At 31.7% G+C, this 21567-nt stretch overlaps 1 protein-coding gene and 1 long non-coding RNA gene across 3 annotated transcripts in view; both read left to right on the forward strand.

The window, feature by feature from the left end:
- Positions 1 to 2113: 2113 nt before the first annotated feature.
- On the forward strand, positions 2114 to 2941 carry LOC136975192 (uncharacterized). Its single transcript, XR_010880764.1, has 2 exons — positions 2114 to 2696; positions 2769 to 2941. It is a non-coding gene; the product is annotated as an uncharacterized lncRNA (long non-coding RNA).
- A 1996-nt stretch (positions 2942 to 4937) lies between these two features.
- LOC136975153 (protein tumorous imaginal discs, mitochondrial-like) overlaps positions 4938 to 21567 on the forward strand; it is a 32948-nt gene continuing 16318 nt past the window's right edge. For both annotated transcript variants that reach the window (XM_067270181.1, XM_067270182.1), the window contains exons 1-6: positions 4938 to 5132; positions 5222 to 5346; positions 10974 to 11054; positions 11258 to 11467; positions 14520 to 14672; positions 17906 to 18053. In XM_067270181.1, the coding sequence (XP_067126282.1) occupies positions 5033 to 5132; positions 5222 to 5346; positions 10974 to 11054; positions 11258 to 11467; positions 14520 to 14672; positions 17906 to 18053 (817 nt within the window). In that variant the 5' untranslated portion in view covers positions 4938 to 5032. The remainder of the gene's footprint in view (positions 5133 to 5221; positions 5347 to 10973; positions 11055 to 11257; positions 11468 to 14519; positions 14673 to 17905; positions 18054 to 21567) is intronic.

The following is a 21567-nucleotide window of genomic DNA, read 5'->3' on the forward strand; positions in this document are numbered from 1 at the left end:
AATGATTTGTTTTAGTTTTGGGGGTGGAGACGTTCGATTATAGAAAATCTTGCTTCTAACCCCTTGTGGAGAATGGAAGCCGAAGGCGTAGGGTGGTAGGGAGTGTCTCGATCCCAATCCGTCGTCATTCGGGGAATAGAAACGTAAAAAATGCAGATATTTAGCCTTAAAATTCAAAAAGAATTCATTACGTCAATCGCATTCGAATTCGTTAAGCGCTTTCTAATCTCCATAGAAACGGCAACAATTGCCGTTTCTATTGTTGCAACACGATTTTGCGTCACTTTGCACGTTTTTCGCTTGCTGGACGGACGTGTGCGCTCTGTGCTCTTGTTTTCGCTGTGTTTTTTGCCTTTCGTCAGTGTTTTTTGTTACCGGAACGTGGTTTTAAGAAGACTTTTGGACGCCTACATTATACCAAGTAAGATTTTAATTAGAATTTAGCTAGCTGTAAGATTTTATTTTCGTTTCGTTTAGTCCAACTTTCAAAGACGACATCGGCCGGCGTATTTGCGTTTAAATGTGCCGTCGCTTGTGAATTCTTCTTCTTCTTCCTGGTTTATATGGAGACGTTAGCCTTGTATGCTCTTTCTCCGAACAGACGTCGCTTGTGAATCAGGATCCGAAATGACTTTTAAACGAGCCGCCACGTCGGAAAGCGACCGAAGCGCCGGAAACGGATTAAGTATTTGCTCATTGGTTTATTTTCGTAATTAATTCTTTTATATTTTATAAACACGGTCAAAGAATAAGGATTATTTATAGAAATTCAATTAAAAATTATTTAATACTAACTTTAAATACGAATTCCATCGTAATTTTAACTGAAATATACTCTGGTAACATTGATGGACGGAGACCGTATTCCGAAGCATGGGATGTTCCTTGGACAGGTCAAAACTTTCGCCCTTTGACCTCCGATTTCTCCATGCAATTTATGTACTACTTACAACGCTTTTCAATGGCTTATTTTGTCAGAATTAAATTGTCTGCAAACACATCTAATACTAATACACTTAACAGTTATCTATACAGGCTGGACACAAAGAATTCTTTTCCTTAGGCTCTTTGTCTCTTTCCACGAGGTGGTCTTTTCCGAGTGCAGTCGATCTGCCTATGCTTTGTGCCAGTTAAACGTTCGTGTCCCGAATGGCGAGTTGGGATGCGGGCGGGTTTCGCTTCTTCGTACGTTTGTCTTGTGTTTTGGTCGACTCGTTGGCAATTTCTTTGCAATTTTAAATGCCGTCGTTGCGTTTATTTGACGTACACGTTAGGTAAATTGCTCTAGAACGAAACACTTGTTACGACTCGGGCTCGAGTGCCTTTTCCTCATGGCTACGTGCGGCGTGTCTTTAATTTACTGTCGTACAAATACAAATTACACGTAAGAGAGTTTCTTCGTTCCGGGTCGGTCTTCTCTACTGCAAATACAGTAGGAACGTTCTAGCAATTTCCGGTAGGATCTAACGCGAGCTATCCGAATTCCGATTCGTCGTGAGTATAATCTTGAACTTTTTCTGCGTTAATCGGTCCCAGAAGACATCTCGTCACGTCGTTCGATGGTCGGATTCGAATTTTTTAGATTTAAAAAGGCAGCTGCGGTGAGCATTCTGCTTATTCTCGGAAGAATTTAGACATTAATTTAAGCTTTTGTTTTAATCGACTAATTGCAATTTTTTTTTTTTTTTTCAGAATGAAGATGTTGGAGTGGTTTCGCCGGAGGTTCCGACGGAAGAATGCGGTGGCGCCGGCGCCGGAGGGAGGGGGTTCCTCGGACGGCTCCGATGAGACGTTCGAGGAGCCGGAGGTGGACTTGGTCTCTGCCGAATGTTCGGTGTCGTTGGAGACCGTCGAGCGAGAGGCAGCGGGTGGTGACGACCTTCCCCCAGTGCGTGTGGCGTGGGACTCTCCCGGAGGCGGGAGAGTTCTGAGTCCATTCCACTTGGTCAGGGTCGTCAGGGATCAGCCGGCCACAGGCCTTGTTGTGGAAGACGTAGAGAGTGACAGCAGTTCGTCCGAGCTCGCGACGGTGGCGTCATGGCCATCGTCTTTCCGACGTCGACGTCGGAACCGCGTCAGGGAAGAATCGGAGGAGAGCGCCGCCGAAGTCGAGGAACCGCGGTTTTGTTGTTGCGGGTGGCTGCGGTTCCTTTGGCCTAGGCGGTGATCTTCTTCGGTTTTACCCAACTCGTCTTTTGCACCCGGATGCGACATTCTGACCGGATTCGACACTTTTCACCCGGACATGACACCTTTACTCGGACGTGACCTTCTCTTACCCGGATGTGACCACGGACTTGTCTCCCGAACGTGACACTCGGTCGACGACAACGGATTTGACTCCCGATTGTGACACCCGGACGTGACACGTTTCTTCACCGGACGCGACATTCGGCCGACCTTTCTTCCCAAACAGCTGTTACGAGGATTGAGCTTCCGGTTAGGTTAGGTTAGGCTAGGATAGGCTAGGTCAGGTCCTTCTCTCTTTTCATGACACTGTTCGGGAAGAAAGGCTATCTGATAAAGGTAATAATTTTGACCTTAGATTATAAATGAATCAACTTCTCCTTTTCTCACTGTCTTTGTGTTTTGTAGGAACATTTGGGAGGGAGAAGAATCTCCCTTCTCAACTTTACCAGGAAGAGGACCAATTTGCCATTTATCGTACAAGTGAATATTTGCCGAAATCTCCGATGGTAAGAACTCTTTCGTTTCATTTTCAACACATCTTATTCTCGTATCGTAATTTACTGATTTTCTGTTTTCAGACATGCCGAAGATGTTCTTCGAACACACAGACACACACACACGCACGGACATAACATCACTGTACACGAAGATATACACCGTTTAACCTTTACTCGAATCCTCGCACTCACGCACTTACACGTCAAGCGCCTCGTTTTGCGTAATTCCACACAATGAAACAACCCGAACACTCGCTTCCCACAAATCCAACCCCTGGGTCTTCGTCCCGGGAAGTGGAAACGCCAATTTTAAAGATTAAAATACTTTAAATTGGCGGCCGAAGGGGCTCTGGTAATCACAACTTGCGTGGATTAAATGGAATTTCACACGTTCGCATCAATAATCGCTTTGTGATGAATTTTTCTGTTAAAATCTCTGTAAATTTATTATAGTAAGAAATTATCTGCGCCAAATCTCGCTCGTATTTCAATATTGCTAACTCTTACCTAACATCATTAATTAAAGATCTTCGTGCTTCATGCAATATGGCAGCTGAGATATTATCGAGAACTGTCTTAATCTTATTCATTTCTGGTTTCTTAAGATCCACAATGTGGGCTGCCGAACTGTATGGAACGGTACTTGACACATCAGGTACAGACCGCCCGCCCCGGGTTCTTCAACAGCCCGAAATCGATCTCAGAGCCGTAGACTGAAGTCTTAACAGCTCAAACATCCGGCCGTCACCTTGTTAAACCAGGTGTTGAAAGTATAACAAGTAGCGACACTTCCATATAAACAGTTTCTTATTGTACGCAGGACACTTGCACTTAAATTGTTTTAGTTGGTCTGCAATGTACCATATCTCTTGCACAATATATTATTTCGGTGAGAAATTGACACCGTTTTGTTCACGACGCGTTTTAGGATCTTAATAGCCAATTATTTCTAAGACGACCAGATTTCAACAAATCGAACAAAACTTGGGCCAAAGGTTATACATATAACACATAGGAAAGATGGATGGGAGGCCGACAAAATCTCGCTTGGAACGACTCGGGGCCGGTTTTGGTAGGTATGCAGTGCGTGCATGCACGCTGGCGGCCGATAGTACACTAAAAATATAATTTTTCATACTGTAAATATAATAATCAACTGGCTCCTGCCGGTCGTTATCTAACTCCTTTCGGGGGGAAAACTTTTTGAATGATGTACAGTTAATCGGGACATGTCGCCCCTAAGCTTTCTATATTTGGTCTTGAGTTTCATGTATCGAACTCCGTTTTCGAGATTAAAAAAGGACAGGCATAAGGGCGACAGTGGGAATTTATAGATCTACAATTTTTTTAAATTGCAGCTCAATTTAAATAAACAAAGAGATGCGTTGTTTATTAAAATAAATTTTTATATACAACACATATTCATATACTAAATAAGAAAAATTTCATTTTAATTTACAGCTTCTATTTCATGGCGGCGGAGAAAGGCGCCTATTATCAACGGAGAGGTTTGATTTGAATAAAATTAAAATTAATATATACCAAATATTTTAATGGATTTTTTTTAACCCTTGTCAACTACATGAAACTATCGATAGCACGCTCTCGTAAGTTTTGAATTTACTCGCGATCAGCATTGATAGGGGCGGTCAAATATGTGTAGCACGCAGGCGGCTAACAGTCCAAAACATGTCCTGGTGGCGTCGCAAGTAAAGATCAACATCCGCTTCCCACATACTGTAGTATTTTCCATTATCAGAAATTGCTTCAACAACAGCTACCGTGAGAGACTAAATTCATTCCACATTAATATTGTTAACTCTTTCCCGAGATCATTAAAGATTTTCGTGTTTATCATGTATTGCGTCACACTTGGAATATGACAGCTGGGTTTCTTAATTAACCGGTGTTACCGGTAACACCGGTTACAATTTCCAAACGCGTTTCTAGTCAATCAATGTTGAATAAGATTCTTAACTTACTTAATGCTTATTACTACCTTTTATAAAGTATTTGACAAAGATATTCAAAAATATGAATTATATCAATACGTAACTTCCGTTTACAGATGAAGTAAAAGAAAATTTACTAGAAATTTATATAGTCAAGTTTTAATATTTTAATAATATAACATTATTAATAATAAAAATAAATATAATAATATAGTATGATATTTTATTTAATTTTAAAAATAAGGTATTAATTTTTTAATCGATTTTTTTTATTTGGCAGCAGAGGTCGTTGCTAACCTTCTCATGCCTTGATTTTGTTATTGAATTGCATCATTTGAAATTTTGGGATGTATGAATTAAGAATTCGTTGAAAGTTAATATTTATAATAAATTATGTTCTCGGTTGTCTTACCTGCAAGATATTTGAGAGCTTGCTTATCGTGTGTAAAATTAAAAAATTTTCAATCGTTTTGTTATCGGAGATATGTCTTTGGTATGTTAAACATAATTTAATTCTGCAGAATTACATGCTTTTTTTTAAAATAATAAATGCTTAAAATGTTAATTTCTTATTTACTACAGAACAACTTTTCCCAATTTGTAATTTCCATACGTCAGCGACGTTTCATAAGAAAAAAGATTATTATGAAGTACTGGGTGTTTCTAGGAATTCCAGCCAAAAAGAAATAAAGAAAGCTTATTACCAGGTAAATATAAAATATGTAAACTGTTAGATACAATTACACAGAAATATATGAATTTAGTATTTTACATGTCTTTCTGATACGTTTACTCTCATTTAGAATAAATAGAAGGAAACAAATCAAATGGTAGATGTTCATCTAGGTAGCCCCAATGGCGGTATCGTGTTTAACAATTTAGCCCACTTGACTGTTCATGGAATACTTGTTTTATATAGTTTTAGGGGGTGTGGGGCGAGCCCCCGTCCGGGTGCTGAAGTGTGAGTGATAGCGAACACTGAGGCACACGTCTACATGCAAAGTATATAGGATACTGGTAGACTGATAGGTGTTAAAAACTGACCTTCAGAGACGAATATCACACAAAAGGTCAACAATTGTGGAGGTGATGTGATTTATGTAAAAAAATATGAAATAAAAACAATGATTTTGCTAAAAAAGTGGTGAAAACAGCCGGTGTCTTGTTAACGGACGTGCTGCCATTGGGGCTACGTAGGTGAACATTTGCCAATTAAATAATACAATAATTTATGTTTAAAGATAAATTTAATTCAAGCAGTAACGAAGGTGCTATAATTTATTATGACAACGAACTTAAGTATTAATTTTGTTGTAATAAATAAATGTTTTCATCTTATACATTTTAATCTGAACATTTATTTATTCATGTGTATACGTTTAATCTGTTTGTATAAAGAAATAAAATTAAATCCCAGCAATAAAAGGTAAAGTGAGTTAATTAATGAGAAGAGTAGATACAGTGAACTGTTTTTAATCTCACCACTTCTTGCACAAAGAGATGCTGGATTACTCAATGTATATCCTGAAGGAAATGAATGAACCTGCTGCCATTTGGTACTGATTCTTTCTGTAGGCAAGTGAGCAAGTAATACGGCATGCTGATGTGCAATACTGTGGAAAGAAAATGGTATGCATGACATAAAACATTTTCATAGAAGTGGAAGCACATAGGCAATCACACTTGGAGAGTTTGCCAGATAATTGAGAGGCCTGATTAGTATGAGTGTACTGCAGATGAATTGATAAATTCTATAAGTTAATAGTTATTGAATTTAGTCTATTTTTAACTTATTAAAAAAGTTATTTGGTGTATTTTAAACTTACTTTAATTAAATTTAAAGTTTACGAAAAGAGAGCTACATTGTGTCGCTTCTACAACAATTAACAGAAACTATTTTTAAAGGTTTGACTTGTGTACTGGTGTAATCGAAGAAATTCACACTAGACAACCTTTTTAAAAAACCAGTAATAGTAATTGAAAACAAACGTTTTCGACCGTTAACTCGGTTTTCCTCAGGTTCTAAATATTGAGATTCGTTACAAGTTCAAAACTCTTTCAGAACATATTCAAATTTTCGAATAGAACAGTTGCGCGTTTGTGTTGCCATGGTATCATACGTGTTGTTGACATACGTAATACGTGTGGTGCAAAAACACAATGTAATTGCATTCCATATATAAACAAAGGGATAGGGATGTACTGTACATTAAATAGAGCTATGGGGAACATTCCCTTCGTAACAAAACTTCCAAGCTTGAGAACTGTTACACGCATCTTTAGAATTGATGCAGGTTGTGCGCAGTCCAGCTTTGTATATTTCCAGAGTTTCCAGGGATCGCAGATGGTTCAATCGGTGGGAGAGTTTAATCAATTCCGCGTTTTGCAGATCAGCATTTATGTCCGGGGTCGAGGCATACGCGGAGAGGGCAGTGGTGCCTCTGTTGTGGTCAATATCATACTTATGCTCGCATAGACGTTTGTCCAGTGACTGTTTCGTTGAACCGATGTATACAAGCTCTCTTTGGAATCTGCCATCCCATAATGGAACAGAGTATACCCCTGGTGCCATTCTTTTATCTACGATGTCCTTGGAATTGCGCATGAGTTCATATATAGTGTTACGCCTCTTGTAAGAGATCTTTTTGTTGGTGTATGTGGCAATTTCCCTATTTTTAGTGACCAAATGACATTCTATTATCCAATTGAAAGTAACAATCTAACAAACCTGTTATTTAAAATGTATTTTTGTATAATAAGCATGCTTTGATGGGCAATATAGGTTACTTAATTTGTAGAAACATTAGCTACCCTTCTTGACTTTCTTGAAATTGTACTTTTTGCAATTCTTCAATCACTACTTTCTCATAGAAAGTAGAGATTGAATTTTATAATAGCAATGTTATATACTAACTTTTTTAATTATAAAAAATTTCAATATTATGATTTAGCTTTTATTGCTAATATATTACAAGCTTCCTGTCTATATACAGTAAAAGCTCAATGTAACAGACTATCATGGGACTAACTTCTCGCACAATTCCTGGAAAAAATCAACCAACCAAAAATCCTGTACTGTACTGTATTAATGCAAAAGATGCCGCCAATATTTCCTATGCATAGAGGTGGTGCTATAAGAAATAAGCATGAACAACATGTTGCTAACATTTCTACACCAGCAAAAACATCGTATTATTTATTTGTGTGGATGTAACAATATTTTTATCACTTCAGCAGCATGTATGAAGAAAATTAGTTACCAATTTTTAAATAATTTTGGAATTTAAAATAATTTTAAACACATTGTTCGAATTCCAGTTTCAAATTTTATACTGGTCGATAACCTGAAGAAGACCAAGTTTTTGGTTGAAAACGTTCATTTTTCATCTGAAACCATTTGTACTGGGATACAAAAGGTTTTTAGTTGGTAGACTACTATGGGATTGAAGAAATTAGTTTATTACAAAAGTACATTTTTTGTGATTACTTGTTATTACAGACTCATCCATTGTATTGAAAAGTCCATTACTGTTCAGCAGAATCAGGTTAGAACAAATCTCAATAACAGACTTAGGCACCTATTCTGAGTTGTATTGTTAAGCTAACAAATATGATAAAAACCAGTTTCTATAAGAACAATGTGATTGGCATTTAATCAACTGTGAAAATGCTATTTTGAGCCGTATGTTTTGTTTTTTGGTTCTGATAGCCACATGCGATAACTAAGGTTTCCTATCGATCATTCTCAAGCTGCTGTTAGGAACGTAATGAAAGTAAAAAAAACATGGTGACTTTACATGCAAGGATGATATTACTTCACGAACAATTGGAGAGAGAGAAAATTAGAATTGGACGCTGCAAATCTCAGTTTTTTGTTTTCGAGATAATTCTTTTCAGTTGAATGGTATACACTTTAAAGAACTTTATTATCTTCCAAAGTCATTACTCTTACATTTATGCAATGCATTATGAGAAAAGATAGAGCCAGGGCTGGATTTACAAGTAAGCTATGTAGGCTTTAGCTTAGGGCCTTGAGTTTCAAGGGAACTCAAAAATTTCTACAAATAAGAAAATTGAAGTCAAATTTTGTAATAACTTTTTTTTAACTGCCAACAAAATATACTTTTCTTTTAATTTTGTGTAGTATTTAATTATATTAATAACCAATATTGTTTATATTACATTTCTAATGATTTCTTCTTTTTAATATAAAATTTATTTGATTTTTATAGGTAGCATTTCTTAGCTTTTAGTAGCTTTTTTATGATCAAAAAATGACAAAAACGAAATTTTTAGTATTTCCCTTTTTAAATTGTATTTTATTTTATAATATGTCACAAATACATTTAACAATAAAATATTTATTATTAAAATTAATATATTTATGTTAATTCACTTCTTTATATGATTGACTTCTAAAATTGTAAAGAGTTGGTAAGGGGGTATTACACAAAGTTCAGCTTAGGGCCTCAAAATGCCTAAATCCAGTCTTTGCTAGATCTGAAGTGTTTTAACTAATATCTCAAACTGACAAGTTGTAATTTGCTGGCTGCATTGTTTCTTCTTGGATGACATTTTAACAAAAAAATTTGGCTAGTACTGGTACACAATATTAAAAATGTGTAAGCACATGTTTTTAATATTGTGTAATATTGGAATTTGGCATCTAGTACAGTTTAGCCCAATAACCCCCATAAAAAAACCTAACTATGAATGTTATTAATATAGCACAAACAGTTGAAAATTATTATATTTATATATTCCAGTAAACTGATTTTTATTTTTTAATTGAACCATAATTTTTTTGATGTCCTTTAGATTATAAATAACGATGCTTTTAAGAATCAAGAAAACAAAAAAACTAGATGAATGAGATTTATTATTTTGATAATTGAGGAAAATAAAATTGAGGTTTTGATAATTAAAGAAGATATATGTATATAAAATAAAAGTTTAAACAAATGTTTTAATATAGATATTTTAAATTTATTTGACTAAATTTTAATATTAAAACTTAGATTATAATAGTTTTGATGTAATATATATTTATTATGTTATTTGGATTGAATACTTTTATATTCCATTGAAATACTTTTTTATGCTTATTATGGTGATTGTAATAGAATAGCAAATCTTTCTTTTTTCTAATAATCTATTTATAAAACAGTATTACTTTAATATTAATTATTCTGAATAATAAAAATAGTTTGTATTTATATATATGTAGGAACAGTAATGATAACAAAAATAATTAACAAAAACAATGAAACTGCTTTGTTTTCTTATAGATCTGATTCTCCGTTTGTCTTTAAGAAACATTACAATTCCAGCATTTGTAAAAAATGCTGGAATTGGAACTGTCTTTTTTTTTCTCCCTGCACTCCTTTGTGATTCTTTTTCTTTCTTTCACAACTCCATAAATCCCACATATATAAAGGAAAAGGATGTAATAAAATTATTCATAGTATAAGAAAGCATCACAATAGTTAATTGGCTATCAATAAGGAACAGAATAAATCAACAACTGCCCTATGATATCAGGCAAAATAACGGCTGTAATAATAATAAATTACTAATAAATTTGACTCTAGAAGGAGGCATTACGCACCATCTCATATTAAATTTAATGATTATAATTTAATAAAATAATTTTAGATTAAACTGGAAGAAAAGAATCGGCCCAGAGCAGGACTCAAACCCGCAACTGCCATTTGCCATGAGGATGCATTGCCAATTACGCTGCCTGGACCTCTGGTCCGATCTCCTCTTCCAGTATATTTAACATTATGATGTAACCTTCGTTGGTTATTACGGTGCCGACTGGGGACACATTCAGCGTCCATGTTTATGTTTGAGAAACAGAATCTGAACAAAGTATCAATAAATACTTTTTAAAAATGGCAAGATTAGCTAAAAGGAGCATAATATAAAACTTAGTATCATTTTTGTGAAGAAATGACAAATATAAAGGTAGACAACAAATGATAATACATCTTATGTATGATAGACTTTTACCATATTTTCTCTTGTTTGATACTTTTAAAAATGTTTCTAAATAAACTTTTAAAATATATTTGTGTATTTTAATTATAGAACTTATTTAGTTAAAATAGCTTGTTAATTAATATAAAAGTTTTATAATATACTTTATTTTTTAAATTGTACAGTCCAGTCTATTTAAACTGTAAAAGACAAAAAAATTTAACTATTAATAACTAATGATAAAAAATTTCTCTCTTTATACCATTAATTCTAATTAACTTACTTTCATGAAATCTTAAAATATTGTTTAAAAATGTTAATTGAAGTGGTGTTATTTTTCTGATATGTATAGCTTGCCAAAAAATATCATCCAGATACCAATAAAGATCCTCAAGCTGCAAAGAAATTTCAAGAAGTTTCAGAAGCTTATGAAGTATGTAATCAATTTTGTTTTTTGAAGAATGACAAATTTTAAATTATAAGGAATACTGAAATATTAATTAAACCCTTACTTTCAAACTAGTAAATTGTAGTACCATCTATGATTTATTTTTGTTACATGTTTAGGATCTAATTAAAACTTTATCAAATAATGAAGTTTTACTTATTGTATTTTTAATGAAATATATTCTGTAGGTGTTAAGTGATGATACCAGACGCAAACAATATGATCAGTGGGGAACCTCACCAGATTTTGGAGCAGGTGGACCAAACAGTGGTTTCCAAGGTTTTCAATCAACAATTGATCCTGAGGAACTTTTTAGAAAAATATTTGGTGATTTTGGTGTAAACATGGGTTTTCAAGATTTTGCCGAGTCCCAATTTGGTTTTGGCTCTTCTAAAGAGGTTAATATAATTTTTTTATTTTTTAAATATTAAGTATATTATATTATATATCTTGGAAAACATCAATTTAGTTGATTTTATTAAATTACCTTGAATAAAAGTTATTTGCAAATTAGAGATTTAATTGATTTGAGAAGGTGTGTGTATTTAGTGACAATTATAAAATGTATTTTATATGTTGAGTAAACAGTATTTTTGTAGCTTAAGTTACAATTTCCTACATAAGCAATTTATATTCAAAATTGGCTTTACTTGATGCTGATAAATCAGTTTTATAGTTTTATTCTTCAATAATTAATATTTTTCTATCTTGTCCACTTAGATCTGATTTAAAAAATCTGGTTAAGTTTAAAGTACAAATTTGTTTTGATCTTGACTGAAAAATTTTGTTACCAGCATCATTATCTATATATCAATAAATAAAAATGTAAATGTTTGTTTGTTTAAAATCTTAAATCTCCGAAAGTTCTTCACTGATTGCTTTGAAATTTTGACATAACGTTGCATTCGAATATGCACATGTTTTTATATACTTATTATTATATAGATGTCACACGAAATTCTCTCCTCCCCCTGCCGGGGAGAGGAAAAGAATTAAGGCTTATTCTAAAGAACTCACCTTCTACTGTACTATTTTAGATGGAGTTTTTATATTTTTAACTGTGTTTCAGTAGTGTACCACGTGGGGATGAAAGAAGTGTATTCCTTAACAATGGAAGTGTTAAGAGAAAGTGACATGCAAGATTTACAGGTGCAAATGCAGTTTTTTGCGTTTTTATGGGAAATCGAACATATTTTTAAACCCATCTAAAAATTCTCTAATTAGTCTGGAAACAGGGGGGATCTAATTCTTGCATTCTGTAAAAATGGGTATGATTGGCTATAATGTAATAATCTTAATCTTCACTATTGTTACTTTTTGCCTGAGCAATGCCGGGCATATCTGCTAATTATAATATAATTCAACTCAGACTGTGTATCTTAAACTAGCTTCCATCATTATTCATAAATAAAGCTGATTAAGACATCAAATCAGTTTAAGTTCTGACAAAGAGAATTAATCTTTTTCCAAAGACATTATTTATGTTTTAAAAGAAATGGTATAATCTTCTCGATGCTTATTTTCATTTTAGAAAATCATGAAGTAAAATATTTTATCTCCACGAGGTTTTAAAATCAATATATGAAAACTTAATTATCTGAAATAATGTCTATCAGTTTATAAAATATAGTGGAGAAAATTAACAAGTAAAAAAATATATTAATTTCAAAACTTTAATAATTTATATTAAATTATAGTCTGTCTATGGAAAGAATAAACTTGAGAGGAATGTCATGTGTGACGTCACTTCAGTTAGACCAATCAGCACTTTTCACTTAATATATCAGGCAATATGGGAAATTATTTTATTTTCTCTTACTAGATGGCAGAATGACTTTTCTGTTAATTACATTAATATTTTATATTATTCATTAACTGAAAAAGAATCTTGTGTTTAACTACTACTATAGTGAACTTCATAATATTTCAATACCAGAACGTGAAGCTTCCATAATACTGTTTGTAATGGCAGTGACATGTTTAACAAATGAAGAAGAAACCAGAAGTAACTAAGCAATCAATGGCTGATGCTCATTAGTTAATAACCAAGTTGATTCTTTTCATAGACAGACTGTAGATATTTTTTAAAATTTTATCTTTGTCAAAACTTTACAAAAGATTTAAAGAATTAAAAGCTTTTAATTCTTTAAAGTCTACAAAAAATCAGTAATGGAAATCTAATTTACAGAAGATATTTATTTTTTTAAAGAAGTTTTTTCACATTGTTTTATTGTAAACATGGGATTTAGAGAAAAATTATACAATTAGAATTATCTTGATTTTTTTTATTTACAAATATTATAAATTTGGAATATGAATCTGTAATAAGAAATATTTCGATATAAATCTTTTCAAATTTTTACATTGAAAATACAGTTGCCAAATATTTTGATTCTAAACCAAAAACTTTTTATGAAAGCAGAGTTAAAAAGTTACTTTCAAGATGGCAAGATGTAAAGTGATGGCGGGTACATTTTGGATTAAAATAAATCTTAATATTATGAATTTTGCTTTTTATTTTAACTATAAATGTGCGTGAATTTATGGATTGATTTGATATAATTCAAAATTAGTAAAACAATAATTCTAATTGTTGTCTTTTTCAATGTTAAAGAAGCATACCACATAGTAAGCAAAGGTTGTGGGTTTGACTCCCACTCTGAGCTGAATTTTTTTCTTCCAGACTATTCTAAATTATACTAAAATTCCTACTTTTGATCAGAGGTGGTGCCTAATGTCTAACTCTAATTTCTATTTATTAATTGTAGCATAATATTACTTGATTAATTTGGCCGATGGTTGGATGATTAATAATATACATAAACATCTCCATAACCTGATATATTATATAAGATGTTACATTGACTTCAATTTTAAGTTAGAAATTATTGCTTTAGATAATATGGATAGACTAAAGTTATTGTCAAAAGAACAAATTGCAGTTTTATTATTGTTTCTGTTAGATACAAATATTCACATTATTAAAGTTCAAATTACATTCAAATAACTTTTTCATGATAATTTGTTTGATTATTTTTTATTGTAAAGTTATACCTCATATGTTAATTTTAATTTTTTTTTTAAACTATTGAATTATTTATCCCAAATATGTTACAGAAAAATTATAGGATATATTTTTCTAGATACAACACTACTTTTTTTGGAAGTTAAGTTCAGTATTTACGTTTTCCAAAAATATAATTTGTGGATCAAATATTTTTAAAGTAATTTTAAGCATAAAATATTTATTATTTGAGAACTACAGATCTAGGTTATATCAACAAAATAATTAAATGTAATTGATTGTAAATTTAACAATTTTTTCAATATATAGCTCATAAATAAAAGTGTGATTCATTTTGAAATTCCATAATTCAAGTTTTCTGTTTTTGAAATAATTGTTCTATTATCATGAAGATTGTTATTTGAAAAACATTTTTATTTTTTTAGATTATTGTAAATTTAAGTTTCCAAGAATCAGTTCGTGGTGTCAACAAACCTGTATCAGTTAACGTAGTTGATACATGTCCTAAATGTCGAGGATCAAAATCTGAACCTGGTACTAAATCTATTCCTTGTCCTTACTGTAATGCAACAGGAATGGTAAGTATATTTAAAATTATTATGTTTAAATCAGTATTTCATTCATTCAAAAATTTTCAGTGAAAAAAGTATAATATTCGTTTAAAATTTCAAAAAACATGCTAAATGACAAATTATCAAAATAAGTATATTGAATTAATTTAGTCTAATGTCGACATGAGAGATGGCATCTAACGTCTATCTCTACTAGCAAATTACTTAGTATTAATTATTAAATTAGCCGAGTTATAGCTCAATTATTTAAGGCAATTGTTTGGTTCTGTTTCTATATACATATCGGGCTTTGCGATGTTTGATATACTTGTAACTATATTGAAACTATTGTGCTTAAAATGGAGTATACTTTACAAGGATTAAATATAATTAATTTAAACTTAAAAGTTCAATATGTAATTATAAATACAGTGTTTTTTACTTTAAACAGAAATTGAAATCAGAATTTCAATGTCTAATCAAGAAGCAGTTCATTCTTTATGTTTCTGATTGATACTTTCTAAGTAATAAAATAAATTCCATTTCATTCATTAAAGCTGGACAATCTGTCATATTATTGGCAGATTGTCTGGCTTTAATTAATTTAAAAAATTGGATTTATGAAGTTGTTTTTATATACATTTCTTGTTTCAAATTTTATATAAAGACAGATATATGCTATTTAATTGGACAAAAGGGGATTTAATTATATTAGGTTGGGGAAAAAGAAATCCATTATTTTTACGTTTATTTTAAGACTTTATTTAACGTGGTTCGGATTGTCCGATTTAGGTCAAATATGCACCGTTTTGTTTTATAATTTGTTGACATTTTAAAGGTAACTTCATAATGCCTCTCTCATAGAAGCCCTGGTCCCTATTGGCAAAAAACTCAACTAAGCGATTTTCGTGATCTTCTCTTGACGCCAATTTTTTATCACTAAGGAAGTTTTGCAATGATAAAAAAAGATGGTAATTGCTTGGTGCCAGGTCCGCACTATAAGGTGGATGCATCAAAACTTCCCAACTAAGCTCCCAGAGTTTCTGGCAAGTCCCTATAGACGTGTGTGACGTGGCGTTGTCCTGATGAAAAACAACACTTCTCCTGTTGGCCAATTCTGGCCGCTTCTGATCAATTGCTAGCTTCCAATGGTTTAATTGTTGACAGTAGAGGTCCGAATTTAATGTTTGACCATATGGAAGCAGCTCATAGTAGATGATTCCTTTACAGTCCCACCAAATGCACAGCAAATCCTTCCTGGCCATTATTCCTGGTTTGGCCACCATTTTGAGCCGCTTCACTGCGCTTTGACCACGCTCGTTTTCACACAATATTGTCATATGTGACTCATTTCTCATCCCCAGTCACCATCCATTTAAGAAATGGGTCGATTTTGTTCCATTTGGCCAAGGCTTTGCAGATGAAAATTCGATCCATCATGTTTTTTGCGTCAATTCGTGTGGCACCCAAACATCAAGCTTCTTTTTGAATCCAGCTTTAAGCAGATAGTTTAAAACTGTTTTGTGGTCAATCTTTAGCTCCTGGGTGATGCTACAACTGCTAACATGCTTGCCCATTTCAATCATTTCCATGATTCTATTGACATTTTTAATGACGGGCCTACCTATGCGAGGTGCATCTTTAACATCGAAATTACCAGAATAGAATCGACGAAACTAAAATTGTGCGTAATTGGCTGTGACAGTATCGGGACCATAAACATCATTCACAATTTCAGCCGCCTGGATTGCATTTTCGCCTTTATCAAAGCAAAATTGTAAAACATACCAAATTTTCTCTTTGGTAACTTCCATCTTTTACACCTTATAACTCACAACTAAATCGACCAATCAAAAAACTGTAACAGAATTTTTTTTAGTATAAAATGTCACTTTTCCAGTGAGCACAAGTCTGAACTTGTTTGATCAATACTTTACGAGATATATATCACTACAGCCATCTAGCAACAAAATAATGGATTTCTTTTTCCCCAACCTAATATTTATGAAATTTTCTATTTAATTTAAATATTGTATATATGAGAGATAAACTAGTAGGTAGATAATTAAGAGTACAAAGAATGCTAAATTTAACCTTAAGATTTATCATAATTTCTATTAGAATTACAGAAAGCAAGTCTATTTTTTATCAAGTTTTTACTTTATTTTAATTGAAAATCCTTTTTGTTTTGAAATATTCAAGATTTTAAATATACATGTGCTTTATCACAGTAGATTTTGTAGTAACAAAATCTACTGTGATGAAGCACATGTATATTTAAAATCTTGAATATTTAAAATTTGACACTTGATTTTTGAATATCCATACGTTATTAACAACTTTTGCTAATAATATAGTTAAATCATAAAATGATTATATTCTTTTATATATACAGTGATACCTCGGTTTTCGTCGATAATCCGTCCGAAAACAATTGGCGAAATCCGAAACCAACGGAAACCAAGGCAATTATTTCCATATGAATCAATGTAAATTCAATTAATTTGTTCTAGATACTTCAAAATACTATACCAAAAACACATTTTATAGAGACTTAATATAGCATTAAATACTAAATAAGAAATTAATATAAAAGATTAATTAGCATAAAGACAAAAGCATTAAGATGAAAGATAAGATAATTAGCATTAAAATAAAAGCAGTGGATTGTTTGAGTAATCTCTTGTCTTGTAGAAGTTAGTTGGACATGAGCTTCTATCCTATATCGTCCCATAGTAAAGTGTGATGTAATTGTCATGTAATAGTAGTTGTATGCGTTTATGATGGTCATATCGCAGGGAATAATGCTTTCCGGGTAGTCCGTTTAAGGGTAACTGGCCCCTATTCAGGCATTACAGGTGTGGAGAAAACCCAGAAAACTTCACATAGCCAGCCCGTCCTGGTGAAGCGTGAACCCATGACTGAACACCCAGTGTTCAGGGAATGGAACCATTGGCCAATGGTGGGCCATCGCAGGGTAATGCTCACACAACGAAAAATAACGCCACACTGAGCCGGAAAACACGTGGGTCGCCCTTTGTTTTTGCAAAATTAGCAGTGAGATCATTTGAGCATGCTGATGAAAACCGAGACAGATTTTTCGCGAAAAAAATCGATGATAACTGAAGTCAACAAAAATCGAGGTATTACTGTATAGTCATTTAATTGGAGAGGGTACTATATATTTGTCAATTTATGATTTTTTAAAATGATTATTGCTAATTTTCTATTTTTAAAGAATGAAATTTTTATTTTTTCAGGAAACACTTAGCACAGGACCATTTGTAATGAGGACGACATGTCGTTATTGTCTTGGTACTAGAATGCATAATAAATTTCCATGTTTAGAATGTGAAGGAAAGGGTAAAACAGTTCAAAAAAGAACTGTTACAGTACCTGTTCCAGCAGGTAACACAATTAAAAAATAACAATTTTTAATTTTTTAAAAGTAATTTTAAATAATTAATTAATGTAATAATAATAATAATAATAAACACAGAACTTGTCCAGAAAGTAAGGCATCTGTGGAGAATGGATAAGGTGCTTATTGTAGCTGTTGTTCTCTCCTCTACAGGTGTGATACCACACACACACACACTACACAAAAGCCTGGGAACATTACAATTGAATAGAAATACATACATCACACTACAGAAGGCCACTATATTGAATACATGCCATATTGTTAGGAAATTCCTGAGTACAGACACTGACACTGACACACTTATTTAATTTTAGTTTTGTTTTGGTTACTATGACTTGACTCTGGTCTGGCATAGTACACAGCCACCGGTGTTAACCGAGTATAACCCACTAAACTCAACATAATAATAATAATAATAATAATACAAAGACAATTTTTATTACTAATATCAATTTTATAAGAAAACATTGAATTTAAAGTTATGAAGTTAATATAAAGTTATTCAATAGAGATAAGTTATTGTATAATAAAAAAATTAATAGAATCTATAATTTAAATAGATAATTTTTGGAATGTAAAGTATTAATTATAAATTTGTGTTTATTGCTGAAATTTTATAAAAGACATGTTTCTAGATGATTTGTAAAATGCCAGTTGAAAATATTTATAATTATATAGATATGTTAGAAATAGACAATTGATGAGTGAAAGCCAAAGATGGATTTTGTAAGAAGTGTGACAATAAAAGTTTTTTGAAATAAACTAAGTCAACAGGTGATAGGTATAAAAAAGCAGCAAAGTTGATGCTTAGCAATGAAAATTGAAAGAAAAAACATGGTTGTAGAATATGAATAGCTTTAATAGGTTCTTTAAATAAATTTGTAAAATGCACTTATTTCTTGCTGTATATATCCAATTGATCTATTACTAAATCTAATGTGAGACCATAAACATCAGGCAACTAATTCTTTGAGAATTCTGTTTGGATGAACTCAATTCTTAATTTTTATAATAATTCAAGTTTAGGCATACCTTGCTATTAAGGCACTTCACTTTAAGGAACTTAATTTGTATTTGTTTTTATTATTTTTGGCAATTACATTGTTCTTAACAGAAATTTAGGAGTTTTGTGAAGTATTCCAGTAATTGTATTATTATTCTCTTTATCAAAAATATGTTGATTGTATTTAGAGTAAAATTACCAATAATACTAAGCCAAACCATCATTGTAATTAATCGGGCTATTAATATGCTATAATTAATAATTAGAAACTAAGTAATTTGGTACTAGAGGTGGACGTTAGGTGCCATCTCTTATCTAAATTAATAATTTATTAAATAATTTAGAACCATCTGGAAGAAAACGACTACCCTAGAGCATGGCTTGAACCTGCAATCTCTGCTTACCATGTGGTGTGCTTGCCAGTTACACCATTCTTCCATATGGTTCTAAATTATTTAATAAATTATTAAGTTATTATAATTATTAATTTAGATAAGAGATGGTACCTTAACATATATCTCTAGTACCAAATTACTTAGTTTCTAATTATCAATCAATCAATCTTTATTTGTAGTAAGGAAAAACCTTGTTACAGGAAGTTAGTATTATAAATAGCTTTAAGTTTACAAATATAGTTTATGTATTATTCTGTTAGCTGAATATATAAACACAACAGTAAAATTATACAATTTTTTTGATAACAAATATGAACATATAAATACATTATTATCCCTACATATTATGTTTACATAGTAAATCTAGATAAAAAGTAATGAATCAACAATAATTTTCAATTAATTCAATATCTTTTTAGCTCTTGTGATTTGAATAAAAAAATTATTTATTTTAAACATATTGCTTATTGTTAGGTTGCCTATCCTAGTTCTGTAGTTTAAGTCGGTTCATGTGGATTATTTCAATGATTTGATATTTTTTACGATATTTTTCTAATGCAGCACAGTCCTTAAACGAATGGTGTAATGAAAAGTCCCTGGATTTGCACCAATAACAGAATTCTTTAGAAAAATAAATATAAGTATTATTGATAAATAAAGAGAATTTGTTAAGTCTGATTTGAATTAGTAGACGTTTAATATTCATGTTTATATTAGCAGATAAGATGTTCGAATCTGTAGGTATATTTAGAGTTTCCAAGTACCAAGGATGATAAATTGACTTCATTATTAAATTTTGATCTTTTATAATAGACTGTGATAAGGCTGATTCCATTATTAGTGTATAGCCATGTTTCCAATTATCTTCTGAATTATCAAATATTCTGCTTGAGACACCAAATGATTGAAGTACTTTATTAAATTTGTATTGCCATGTGTTTGTTTTTGAACTTGAACTGTCGATTTGGGTACACATAATTTGATGTATAAATCTTATATTGTCATTGTTGGTATTTATTAATCTGTAGTAGATTTTGATCAGTCTCTTCAGAAAAAAAGGGAATAGTTGATATCTGTTCGTTTCTGCTCTTATGGCATATCCTGAGACTGTTCTTTTGATTTTAAATAGTTTTCGTAGGTAGGTGATGAGAAACTTTTTCAGATCATAAAATAAATCTAATGCCCATATCAGACTAGTGTAGAAAAATGAAGGAGTAATTAGTACATTAAATATTTTTATCTGAAGTTTTCAGTCCATAATTTTTAAAGCTGAACATAAATAAATGACATTGTTGATAAGTGGATTAATTTTTGTAGTAATGACTTTCAAATGTAACTGAAAATTTCCATTCCAATTAAAGGTAATACCTAGATATTTTATGTTACTGACCAATTCAAGAGGTTGCCCATTTAAGTAAAAAGATTTTTCTTGATTTGCTATTTTAATATTATTTCTAAAAATAATTATTTTTGATTTGGATACATTAATCAATAAATATAGAGTTCAGATAGTTATTTATGTTGTCGATCTTGCGTTGTAATGTTTCATGAGTTGGAGCAATTAGTACTAAGTCGTCTGCATAAAGTATATAATGGAAAGTTCGACCATTTAGATAAATTCCTTCTGTCTCATTTAAAAATAGATTATCTATTTCATTAATATAAAAGTTAAAGAGATATGGAGATAGTGGCTCGTCGTGAAGTATTCCACAGTTTATAGTTATTTCCTGATAAGTTTGATTGCCACGAATAATAATAATTTTGTAGTAGGAGAACAATTGTATAATAGAATCGGAAAATTTATTTCCAGTGCTGAACAGTTTTAGTTTATTAACTAAAGTAGGAACATGTATGGAGTCAATAGCTTTTGAAATGTCAATAAAGGCTGAATATATTTTTCTGTGTTTTTTTTTTGGTAAGTAAATCTGAATTATTGAAGCTAAAAAGAATATAGCCGATTCGGTACCCTTGGATTTAATAAAAGCAAATTGGAATTTCGAAGTCAGGTTTTGTTCTTTTACCCAACGTTGAAAACATGCTGCTAGAATTGATGTAAAACGTTATCTTATAATCAGTAGAAGAGCTATTGGGCGATATTTC

Source organism: Centruroides vittatus, unplaced genomic scaffold (assembly GCF_030686945.1).
Source record: "Centruroides vittatus isolate TY-2023 unplaced genomic scaffold, ASM3068694v2 contig_364, whole genome shotgun sequence".
NCBI lineage: Eukaryota > Metazoa > Arthropoda > Arachnida > Scorpiones > Buthidae > Centruroides > Centruroides vittatus.